The sequence below is a fragment of the Pygoscelis adeliae genome, unplaced genomic scaffold (genome assembly GCF_000699105.1).
Source record: "Pygoscelis adeliae isolate BGI_AS28 unplaced genomic scaffold, ASM69910v1 Scaffold48, whole genome shotgun sequence".
NCBI classification, from domain to species: domain Eukaryota; kingdom Metazoa; phylum Chordata; class Aves; order Sphenisciformes; family Spheniscidae; genus Pygoscelis; species Pygoscelis adeliae.
The window spans coordinates 1,830,039-1,843,287 of NW_008825618.1; the positions used below are offsets into that span (position 1 = coordinate 1,830,039).

At 37.0% G+C, this 13,249-nt stretch overlaps 1 protein-coding gene across 1 annotated transcript in view; it reads left to right on the top strand.

Annotated features, from left to right (window-relative positions):
* PCCA (propionyl CoA carboxylase, alpha polypeptide) overlaps positions 1–13,249 on the top strand; it is a 299,399-nt gene that overhangs the window by 37,370 nt on the left and 248,780 nt on the right. Inside the window, exon 6 of the mRNA XM_009333370.1 lies at positions 12,197–12,310. Within this exon, the coding sequence (XP_009331645.1) occupies positions 12,197–12,310 (114 nt within the window). The remainder of the gene's footprint in view (positions 1–12,196; positions 12,311–13,249) is intronic.

Below are 13,249 nucleotides of genomic sequence, written 5' to 3' on the forward strand. Positions count from 1 at the left end.
GTTGGAGGGGGGAAAAACCAAAACCTAAATGCTAACAGGAAAGAGGATTTAGAAGGAACTGTTGTGTGAGCGTATGTGTTGCTGTGCTATGTAGATTCCATGCAACTTGGAAAGATTTTTTTTAATTCCGGGCTTTTTTTAAAACAGGAATTTATATAGAAGTTTACTCCCATGTCTTATAAAACTATACATAAGGTTGAGCTAATTTAGTAAACCTGTGAATATTACCTATATTTTGTGAGGAATACAGAATTTTGTACCTTAAAAATGGAAACAGTTGTCACCTTACAGAAATAGGTTGTTTCTTCCCTTCAGTGTTGTGCAGGTGTTGCCTGTATAGAATGTAATTATCTTTTTACCACACTAAATGTATTTAACATTGATCAAGTGCACTATATTTAAGATCTAAATATATATTTATTAGAATTTGTATATATAGGCCATAAGTATTTATGATACTGTAATTGAGCTAGTCTGATAGTGGTACTTCCCGTATTTTCTAGTTTTTATTCAGTCTTCAAAAGCGAAGATCAGGAGCATTTGACTTCTTTGTACTTCTTAAATTCTTGCCTCAAAAAAGAGAATCCCGGAAGTGATAGCTTGTTATAGAAGGGCATGAAGTAGGTGTGGGAGAAGACCTGACACTCTGCTATAGTTTTGGTTATTGGAACAAGAACTGTGCTTAAACTCTTGGTGGGGGGAACTTCGTAGTGGCCTGCGAAGAATGCTCAAGACAATATCAAGACCTGTCTCCTCAATACATGTGCTGTTTTTAGACTAAATCTGCTCAATGTGCTGAAATAATATTGTCATAAGATTAATGGGATAGAGCAGAGACTAAGATTCTGCTTGCTATCCTTGAGTTACCTTCAGATGGAAAAGTGTGTATCATAGGAAATCAGCTGGGAGGTGGAAATGTTGTCAGGGAAAATACACAACCTAAAAAACAAATTAAGGATTTTCCTAGAGTCATGCTAAAACGTGACAGTTTGAGATGTAGCTATGGCAGAACTCTGAGGGCTGTAAGGAAAAAAACCAAACAACGAAGTTGTTGAAAATATTTTTGTCAGATGATCTGCAAAAGGATGGGACCACATGAAGTCTGGTGTCAGCATCCACAGTTGGATTGTCCAATGCTGGTATTAACTGTGTGAAAATCGTATTTAGACAGTGCAGGTTTGCTTGTGTATTCCTGCCCATTTGTTAGGCTGTACACAGTCCTTACAGATTTGGTGAGCCAGCTGCTTGTCTATACAACCACTTTCAAGTGTACGGATGTACCATGTAAGACCAGATACGCACTGCTTCACTTAACGCATGGGTAATATGATTGGCATTGCAGAATATAAACACATAAATTCTCTTTAAGGATGGAATGGAGGTTAGTACAGTGGTCTAATGAACAATAAATACCTCTTTAAAAGCATTACACCATGAGATGAAACTGAGAAATAAATACTTTTCCTGCCTTCTTTCTTCTGCCCAGTTTAAGATTTCTGTGCAGCAAAAGTAGTCTTGTGCCATGTCTAGCAGTCAACTCTGGAACTCTTCATCCTGTAACTTAGTTCTGCTGATCCGCTTTTTATTTTTTTCTTTGGAGGTCCTTGGCCCTGGCTGTTACCTAGTTTGATCCTCCTTTATGGATCAAAGATTTTCCCATGTAATTCTTCAGGTACTTGACTTCGGGGTCTTCTGAGATTACTTATATCTAGTACTATGCAAAATCTGCTTAAACTTTCTTTGAATACAAGGTTGCAAATACTGACAGGCTCTGTCATAGACCCTCTTTTTTAAATGTAAGTTTGGGCTAGCAGTTCATGGTGGGCTGACAGTTTTATAACAAATGCTGCTCTTACTTTCTAACTATGTTGTTTGTAACAGGACCAAGTAGCTGTCAAACAGATTGCATGGAAGTGATTACACTTCTGGCATGGGCAGGAATGATTTCTTGCTAAAAATTGTATTTTTTTTTTAAAGGTAAGTCTATTCTGAAAAGCTACTTAACAAGTAGATTTCATGGGATTTCTGGCTTACTGTGTTGTGTGAGTTCCCACAGCAAGCATGCTTGGTGCTTTTTCTCCATTACGCAGTTTTTATAGTCTTCATCTTGACGTCTGCCTCTTGAAAGACAAGTCAGCTTTGAGATTCCAAAATAAGACTTTTGAGGATAGGAAAAAAGGATCGGTTTTATATAGAGGACTGTCATCTTCAAAATTGTCCTATGAGGTAATGAATAATTTTAATACACTGTCAAAAAAGTAATTTTCTCGTAGAACTAACAATTTTATTGAACTAACAAAGGATAATTTTTAAGAAACCTAAATATTCACAGTAATGGAATTTTGAAGGAAAAATGCTCTACTTCTGTGAACATTGTCTGATAAAGTGAATATTTAATAAGGCATTTCTAAGTATTAAAGATTCCATTCCTCTGAAAACATAACCTTATGCTGGGCATGATGATAATTTTGAGGTTTCATGACTGAATTTTTGTGGTTTATTATAGGTACTGCTTTAGTACTTAACCTTAGTGGAAAAACTCCACTTACTGGGTACCCAAAAGTGGTTAATGGGTGTGTGTGTATGTACATATATATACACACATGTACATATATATTTTCTATGATACATATATATGGCATAGACATAAGGAAATTTTTCTGTGCTTTAGAAAACCTGCACTGAAAGTTTCTCATCCTTAAAGGTATTTTGCATTCACCCGCAACCCATTATTTTGGGAATTTTCTCTTATGAATTATTTGACACTTTAGATCTGGTTTTGTATTATGTCTAAATTTCTCTAGGTCTAAAATACTTCTGAAAGGACTATTTGTGCTGTCCTGTCCCCTCTCATTCACTCACTGTATTGGATCCAATGATCATTTGGCTGGGAGATGGTTTAACTTGCTGATCTGACAGAAGGTTAATTTCCCCTCCCCTTAGATTACTTTTCCACTGGGTCTGTTCAGTTCATTGATCTGTCTCTGCAGCGTTGTAATGCTAGAGCTGAATGTGGAGGAGAGTTAGGGGTGGGATCATCCTTTTGGGTGGCAACTTGTATTTGGATAAAGTGAGGCTTATTGTGAAACTTCATTCATGTCTCAATGGTTCATTTTGGGCCAGAAGTTAGTCCACATTGGGAAGAACTTAATTTACTGTAGGTTCTGTATCTTGCATTTCTGATTTTTTTTTTTGGTTAGTCCTCCAGCTACTGCTCCAGAATATGTTGCCTTGAGCTGATGTCCACACTTCCCCTCTCACCTTTCTTTTAAATACTGTTTCGTAGTTGAAATGTCAGGTAGCTGTGAATTCATCTTGCTGTAGGCTGTTCTTTCAACCCTGGAACTGGTTTCAGGGATTCCTGACTTTATTACCATCTTTGGATGCTGGAAGCAATTTCTGCAGTCCATCCATCTGTAGGCAGGCAGATTTGGAGATTAGATGGGAACCTCATCTGAATGGTTGTGTGCTGTGTTCATCCATCTGAAAGAGGAACTCCATCTGAATTAAGCTGAAAATGCTAGATAGGAGCATGCTGCCAATGCATACTGTGTGTTGCTTTGTAATGTGGCTGAGTTTAAGCTACTTTTTCTGAATCCCATATGTCTTCTGGGATATCTAGCTCAACCAATCTAGCTTTAAGAGCTAAACCTCTACTATATAAAGTTCTGTAGTTGTTGGCTACTCTTGCTACCACCTGATACTGTTTTCTAGACCTGCCTAACTAGTAGTTTTCCCATCTCCCACATGTCTTAGCCATTTAGAAAACAAAACAAAGAAACGTGCATCAAATGCATTCCGTGGTGAGCTTGTCTTTGGGAGAGGCAGGAAAAAAAAAACAGCATGAGAAAGATCTGTCCTATTGCTTTGCTAATGTGCTTAGAAAGCTGAGATTCCATTAGGGAAAGGCTGACGTGGGTGCAGATGTGTTTGAAATGCAGAGAGGCTACTAAAAACACGGTAGGGCACTACTATTTTGTTAACAACACAGAGAACTTAATTCTTTTTGCAAAACACTTAAAGCTCAGAATCACAAACACTGCAAAGACAAAACTTCTAGCATCCACACAGAGCATAGTGGACTGCTCTAAATACGATGAATTGCTCAACTCTTGCGACAGATGGAGACTCTTGCTTTGGTAAACAGATTTATTAAGTATCTTCCCAAGTTGTTAGTGTATGCTCTGAAGTAAAATTCTTCCTGTTTCTCCTGGAGGCTTGCTCTAGATAATGTACTTCAAAGTAAAAATAGTCTGCAGAGGTGTGAGTGCAGTTGCTAGCTTGCAGACTGTTCCTTCACAGCACTCCCTAAATCAGCCAACGTTGTTTTGAGTGGCTGTGCTGCCTCTAATCTTCACCTGGGTGAAGAAACTTGGTAGCTGCTGCACCCTATTGAAGGGAGCCATGGGTGGAAGGAGACAAGGGGAATGCTTTTCCCCCAGGATTGTGAGTTTTTTGCTATTGGTGCAGTGAGTTGGAGTTTAAGAATGGGATGTTGTGGGTTTTCCCTCCTAATTCCTCTACCTCTGTTAATCCTGCAGTTCATCCAAAGGTAGATTAGTAAACAAGATGACTGTTGATCTACCTTTTTCCACTTCTACGCTTTCAGTTATTCTACCAAAGAAAGATTGATTGTTCCTGGTTGGTGTTGACTAAAACGTGTGGAAGGCTGTGATACAAACCAACTGTATCATTCTGCTAAATTTTCAATAGCAGACAAATTAGTCTTATTGGCTATTAACTGTGACAGACTAGCTTTTTTTGTCTTCTAGAGCTTTAAGCAGGTTTTCCTCTCAAAAAGAAAAGCTGCTTGAACTTGAAAAGAACTTAAGCAACCTTTTATTTGTACTTGTTGGTTATCTGCAGATAGGCTAAAGAAGTCTCATTTTAAGAATGATTGAATTCTTTTGAATAGTAGCCCGTGGAGACAAGGTTTCCTAGAAAAGGTCCAAAAGAACATACTATAGAGACAAACACCATACCTTCAATTTTCAATGTCTGGCCAAAAAAAACACCACCTTGTTTTAGTCAGCCTAATTGTGTTGTCTTCCCAACATTCAGCTACTCAGATCTGGCTAAACTTCAGTTCTGTGGTCTTAAGTTTGTATGAGGCACTAAGTTAGTAGTTCCTGGTCTTTACTATTTTGGAGGGTAAAATGCAGTAAGCCCTTGCAATGAAACTTTGATGGAGAAGGCTTCTTTCCCATCAGTATTCTAGAAGGTTGCTTCACTGGGGAGTTCTCCGCCAAAGAATAAGCATATAGGAAAAGGCTTTAGGAGCCAAAGCCATTCTGGAAGACTCTCCTTCAGATTCTTATCTGTAATGTCTTCAGGACTCTGGAGGCATTTCCTTGCTTGCCCAGCAAACAGAACTCAGTTTCAGAGTATCACTGCATGACAGCCTTAGCATGGTCTGTTTTTCACAGTACTAATGATCAGGCCTTTAGATACAATGGGGAATCCTTTCTTGTTGATGAGGTCTTTGTCAAGTAAAACTGTGTCTTTTTAGCAGCCAACCAAGTTCCAGAGCTTTGTTCATGGGAGAGAGAATTTTGAGATTACTTTTTCTTTTTTTAAGGTTACAAAAATAAATTAATGTTTATAAGTGAGAATGTGAACAGATGAAAATCTTTGTGTGTTGAAAAGTGCATTCTCTTAGTCTTGGTTAGTAAAGCAGTCTTCCTTGTCTGGTTGGTGTTTCTCTTCTTTTAAAGACTGTTCAGTTTAAACTGGATCCTTCCATTTTAATTTTAGTCGAAATCTGGATTTTTCAGGCCACTAGTTGGTGAGGCTATTGCTGTCTTCAAGTTTTGACCAGTTGGCAAACCGAAGGGCAGGAAGGGGGAGTAGAGGAAAGGGTGCTAATATATATATATATTTTTTTTTTCCCTTGGCTGATGTCTGCTAACCCAGGATCTAATCCTTTGGATGCTAACAGATGGGCTGTTTTGAGAGTCATTGTAGACTTGGAGGGGACTGTAAGTAAATATCCTTCACTAAACCAAATGTTTGAAGGCCACTGAACAATTGTTTTACCTTAGTCCTCACATAACTATTCGTGGGCCATCAAATTAAAAAAATATAAGTTTTAAAATAGGCTTGCAGAGAAACCTACTTATGCTGACTCTGTAGGTTGACTTTTTTGTTTGCATAAATTTTTATTTAGGTTTATGAAATGCTGAGTAAAAATAAATATGGAAAATGTGGGATACTTATGCTATTTATGGCTTTCACAGTTCTGCTTTTCATGTGGTTTAGGAATGTTTCCATTATTTCATTTTAGGGTTAAATGCTGTAATCATGTGGAAGTATTTCTTTGCAGATAGCACTTTAAAGGCTATATGAATACCTCACGCTCACTATGTGCACAGACTCAATATATTATCGGTGTGTGTATTTTAGCGTGAAGCTGCTAAAGACACTTAGGTCAGATAAAAGATCTGTTTTTGGCAAAGCAGTAGATTTGAACCTTTTTTGCATCCATTTGATTTTTTTTTTTAATTCAAGACTATTCAATGCCACAAGCTTTTTGTTCTGTTTTGTCTGTCTCTTTTGGCAGTGGTACTGGCAAGATTTGAGGCGGTTGTTTTTTTTTAGCTACCTTACAAAGGATTTACTCATTAGCCCTATTTTATGGGTTGAGCTAATTGTGATTTGTCTTGCTGAGCGGTATTATGCAGTTTGGGTCAATTAAGTGAATCCACTTACACCAACGGATGTTGTTCCAATGTGTAATATTGATTTGAGCTATAAAAGGAGAATGACTTGTTTGATTAGATTTCTTTGTCTAAACAATGCTCAAGATCTTATCTAGTGTACCAAACAGAAGTGTTCTCTTCATTGAGGGTTTTTTAATTGCTTCTTAGGTTTGATTAACACTGCATATGCAGATATAACAGTTTCCCTATATATAAATTCTGAAACAGTACAGAAGAATTGGGGGGAAAAAATGCATCTTGCAACTCAGTATAACTGTCTCTGCATGAATATCAGCTTGTGTTGAGACCTGGGGATGTGTAGGGTGACCTACTCTGAAAAACTGGGACACTGGGGAATCCCAGACTTCTACCTCCTCGGAAATGGAGGAGTGGGGGGAGTGAGTGTGCATGTGTGTATGTGTTAATTAGGCATTTACGCTGAAGTAAATGGCATCTGTCACATGATAAACATCAGAAACTGCTGAAGTATATAAAATCATCTGTGGAAACTATGTGGGTGATATTAAGAACTCTGTTCAGAAACACATGTAGATGTATTACTTTTTTTGTTCCTCCATCGGCTCTCATGACAAAGTCAGCCTTTACTTTTTGGAATTGGTAGATGAGAATCACTATAAAGTAAACTGGGGAGAAAAGCACTTCTGTCATGAACCAGATCCATAAGAAGGTAATAAACTCTGGAGTTGTTGAATAATTATAATGCTAGAGATCTGTAAATTATCCTAGTGTCTTCGATTGTTTTATAGATTGCATATGCACTGAAAAGTGTTTTAGCTCTTTGCCTTAAAATAATTTTTCATCCATTCTATTTCTATACCAAGAAAACTTTTCTGTGTTTAAATGTTGAGGGGCATACATATGTAAATGTGACTTGTTTATAATATAGACTTCAACTAGCAATCTGCAGCAGCTGAATGACTCCTGGAGAAGGTTACCTTGATTCTGCTGTGTCAGTGTCAGTCTAGGAGTGCTATGTATATCTTAGGTAGTAAGCTATTCATTTTGATCTCTCAAAATTATTATTTGGGATACAGGTTTGATTAAGGGGATACTTCAGTAAATTCAGAGTATGGCTGGGCAAGAGAGCATGCTGCTGGCAAATGAGTACGTGTGCCACCCTCCTTAGCTAAAGGAGAGCTAACATAATCTAGGTAATTTGGGCACTTACTAGCTCTGATTCAGTGCAGCCCTTCTAAATCAGGTTATCTCTTGCAAAGTGGATATTGAGTATTTTTGTGGTGCTTATATCCACAATTTTGGGTTATGGAGATATTTCTCCTCTGGGATATGATGCCAAGCCCTGGCACCAAACCTGGTTTATAAATCCTCCTGAAACACAATGTATAAGAAGGATCTCCAAAACCAGTCACTGCTGCTGTTATTGCCCCTTATCGTACACTCCACCCTGAGAGCTGCTGAAGCCTGGAGCCGTGCTTGGAACCAGTCCAGGTTGAAAATGGCTGGCTAATCAGCCCTGATGGACTCCTCGCTTCACGTGCCTCTTTGCTGGAAATATGGTGAAGAAACAAAGCTGTTCTTGTGTAAAGACCTGGCAGGATTTACTGGTTTAGGTGCCTTGCCATGAAGGTGGCTCCTGGACCTAAACTAGCTTTGGAAACAGGTGGCCGTTTCTGTGCAGTTTGCTTCTAAATTAATAGGCTTGTTGGACTTGAGCTAGTTCTTGTATCTGTATGTGGTCATGAAGAATTGTGCAATAAAATCATTGTTGTACTTCAAATTGTGTCCAGTTGTCTTTGTACCTTAATCCAAAAGTAGTTACACTATTTAAGAGTATTCATTCTAATGTTCTGCTAGGATTCCTTGGTAAATCCAGAGTATTATTAGTAGCTTATTTGTCAAAGGTGCAGAGCTGAGGAGGCTGTGATGAGCTGGCTGGGTGTTTGTTACTGATTTGGGTTTGGATTTCCAAAGGTGTAACAAACCTATACAGGGATTCAGATGACTAAATTTAGTCTGTAGTTTTTTGAATTAAGTGGAGGTTCTGTAAAATGATGATTCGGTAGGTTTTGGTGAATCTCTTGTCTTATTTCTGCAATATAATTAGCCATTATGAAATATACTACTTACAGAAATTAAACTGCTTTTACACAAATAAGATGTGTCTTTTCAGGATTTCTAGTTGTTTGTGTTCTCTAACATAACAGGTCCTTGTAGCTGATTGAAATGTATCTTTTGAGACACAGGTATCCCAATATGATTAAAACTTGCAGTATAAACCATTTAGCACTTTAAAGTTTGTCTGCTTTCCCAGCCTTTGTTATCCATTCATGCTTGAGATTGTATTCTATGATTCTATGATTGTAGAGTCAATTCTAATATTTATGAAGGAACTGCATTTCTTCAAGAACCTCCTGGGACTTGCTTCTTTGTTTTGTTGACATTGTTTTTGTAAACGAAAACAGAAAAGGGAGAAATTACACTTTTGAAGTTTTAGCTGTAGTAAGTTAGGGACAACTTTTGAATACCTAGGACTGTGATTTAAGTCAAGCACTTAAGCAACCCTTGAATCTGAAAATAAATATATTTGAAACTTGTGCTTGAGGAAAGGGAGTTGCTGGATTCTTTGGACTGTCTAGAAATACTGCATTATAAGTCAGCTTCTGCAGAGGAAAAAGGCTTACTGAATTGTGGTGTGAATTATGTGCCACATGGTAATGTAGATTCAAATGATGGCTCTTGTAATGTTTGCTAGTAATGATGGTTAGTGTAATTATGTTTCTATATACTATACTGTAAATTCTGTAGTGTATTTGTGTTATGGTATTTGGAGTATTCTTCATAAACTACAGTGCATTGTGAAAGAAATTAAATGCTTAGAGAGGGGAATTATTAATTACTAAGAAGAAATAGACCTCCATTTTCAGATTATATGTGGACTGGTTTAATAATTTATTAAAATGTATATATGAGAAGTAATCACTTATAAAAAAAGTAGATATGAGAAGGATCCATAGATTGAAGAGCTGTCACTGCAACCTGAAAATCTGGAGGCTTTGAACTATGGGGAAGAAAGGAGACTTCTTTCTTGTCCTTGAGAGATTTGCTTGGTGCTCTGTAGCAGTGTATCAGGTAATGTGAATGTGATATGGCTACTGTTCTGTTATATCCACGTGTGGTATATTAAAGTGTATGCAAGGCTGAACTGTCACTGAACTAGAGAAGGCACTAACAACTTGCAGTAAGGTAAATAAGGAGGAATGGATTTGCCTGATTACAGGGGAATGTGGGAAAGGAAGAGTCAAAACTCCAAAGAGTTGAAGTAACAATGAAACACTTCAGAAGGGGGGAGAAAATGGTGGGGGGGAAGTGCACAAGACTGGTTATATGTATAAAATCAATGGTTTTGCAGTATCTTCTCGGGCTGCTTTTCGTACTAGTAGGACTTCTGGTGTCTCAGTGTGAGAAGCGTGTGGGTGTGGGGTTTTTCTCTTGATACCTAAAAATAGTTAGCTATCTTAAGTTAGTCCTTTTCTATAAGGAAGCCTTTGGTTTTGTAAAACATACATGCTTAACTATGACTAAGCTTGAATAACTTTGTTTAGACATGTAAAGCATGCTGGAATTCAAAACAACAACTTTAAGCATATAAATCAATCATGCAAATAAGGGTATCCAAGGGCCATGCTGTTTCTTGTACTTAGTGCTCCAGGAAAGATGACAGACAAGCTAATCTTGATAGCATTTGATCAAAATGGATTACTGGCTTAAGTTGCTGAGGTGTACTTACTAAAAAGCATTAAAATCTGCTGCATGATTGTCTGTGCTAGCGCTTGGGGGTTTTTGGTTTTGCTTTGTTTTTAATGTGAGGCTAATGCTGTAGTGGTAAAATAAAACCATTGTGACTTTACAGAAGCAATAATTCAAATGTGAAATGCATGGCAATTCCAGGAGGTTATGTGAACTCTCAGATACTCAAGTATACAGCAAATTCAGAAGCTATTTAAGAGATGCTGCCAGAAAGGAACTTGGAACTAAGTGGTGCAAGTCAATTTTCCTTTCTGGTGGTAGGATTAACTTTTGCAAAGTTCAGAAAAATGTCAATAAAAATGAATAAAATGCTTAATTAGTGACTCCTGTGGTTGTTATACATGTTTGTTATACTTATCTGAATACTTATTTCTCATTATATTATTCAAAATACTGTTTGACTACTGCTTGTCACTCTTTCTTTCTAGATTTTTTTTTGGCCTCGTTTCTTCTGAATGAGTCAATAGTATATGCGGGCTACAGTACTTCTAACCTTAGTTTGTCATACGTGACAGCCTTCATGCTACTTGGAAATAAAATTCCTTTTCACAAAGAACAAAATCCTGTGTTCATAAACTAAAAATACTTTGAATTTCACATATGTGAATACTCGTATTCTAAAAGAACACACTTTTTAGTGTTCAGCATTCTCAGTTTTGAATGCTGAAGATGATATAGAATACTTCATAAAAATAGCTTTTAAAATTGGTAAGCATTGGAAATGTCAAACTGTCAGTATAACAAGTCTTACTGACACAGCTAATATAATCTTACACAGTTTAAGCAATGGCATGCTTTCTTAAATATATACTGAAAGGGAACTTACAAAAGGAGAGTAGAATGATGAAAAACTGATTGTTTTGTTTCTCGGGTCTGTGTATCTTACTTTAAAGGAAAAGTATTCTGAACTCTGAAAATGTGTTGAAGACCAATCTAATTAAACTTTTGTAACTTTTTCTTCAAGGTAAGCATGCATATGAGTTGTAAGTAGACTTCTAACTTCAAACCTAACTTCTAACATAGCTATTTTATTATTCCTGGTAAAATGTTGGAAATGTTTGTCCCTTTCGTATAGTTCAGATTTGACTAAAAATGTTTGGCAAATGCATATAAATGAGGATACAATGGATTAGGAATCAAACATGAGCCTGCTTAAATAATTCTCAAGATTTTCTGGTTCACGTGTAGTGATATTGAACTCTTTAGTCATAGGCTTTAATTTGTGCATGGTGCTGACCTGATGCTGTGCAGGGACACTCACTGCATCCCTTCATTCAATTCACTCTAATTATCCCCAACTTCCTGGGGAGCCTGCTTAGAACTGGTCATGAATGTTTGTTATTAAGTATTAAGATATTAGACTACCCTGGTTACATGTAACAAAGTAGTTTTTAGTCTGAATTTACATATAGATGATCAGTATAGGAAGCTGAAATTATATTTGTCATGATTTTATTTAATCAAATTCAAATGATATATTGGAATAATAAAACATTTTGACAGTGACTTAAGCTCGGAGTTAAATGAAATGAGATTTAATGTTATTGTGTGAGTTCTTGTATGTCAATGTTGGTAATTTCGGTGTGTATTTTAGAGTCGTTATGGTATGTAAATTATCTTTGAAACAATCAGGTTTGTGTGCATATTTCAGGATGATGGTAATTATTTTTGCTGGGAGCATCTGTTAATGCAGAATATTGCCTCTTCAGGTTCATGTGAAAATGGCGGACGAAGCTGTCTGTGTTGGCCCAGCTCCCACCAGCAAAAGCTACCTCAACATGGATGCCATCATGGAAGTCATTAAGAAAACCAGGGCCCAAGCTGTGAGTCTGAATGAGTCTATCTGCTGCAGCTGTTTCATATATAGAAAGCAGAAAAGCCAGAGTTTGTATTTTTTTTTTAAAGGTGTGGGGGGGAAGTGATTGAATATGCTATTCCAGTTAGCTCATGTCACATGAGTTAAATGTGTCCGAAATCGCTACTGGAAATCAAAGGCTTTGTAGCATCTGGCAGCACTGGTCGCTGATCCTGCAGGTGGCTGCTGGATTCAGCTTTCACACCAGGGAGCAGCTTCAGTTCATTTCCAAATTTGCTGGGGGAAAAAAAAATCCCAATTAGTTTTGAGCACTAACCCTTTATATGCCATAATGGCTTTTTTGAATGTTTTACAAAGTGTGTCTAAAAAGGCTTTTGCTTAAACTTAGTTTGAATCACTTTCTAAATTATATAAATGTTGTTTGCAGGAAATTAAGGTAAATGGTGCATCCCATAATTATTTTTATTTCAGAATGTTTACAAAATGCACATTAGCTTATGTGTGTAAAAGTAGGCTATTCTGCCTTTTTCCCATCAAATTGTCCAGAGATTCAAAGCTTAACAGGAATCGGTTGGAAAAACAAATGTGTAGTCACATTCACATGCTTATGTTCTTTGTTCTGTCAGTGAAATAAATATATTATCCAGAGCTACTGTACATAGAGCATTTATTAAAATAAAATTTGATGGGTATATATGAGCAACACAATCACTCTGGAACAGTTTGGATCAGCATTGTAATTTCTTTCAGAGATGATGTTTTGGTATAATGCTTTCAGGGGCCAAAAACTTCCCTATAAAGAAAAAACTATTTCCTTCCCTCTGAGTTTCTGAATATAGAACCTAGTTGTTTAGGCTCTTTGAAACATGGAATAAAATGGCTTATACTTTGTCTATCAGAGTATATTGGATCAAGAATCTTTTGTGAATTTCAAAGTAAAATGAAA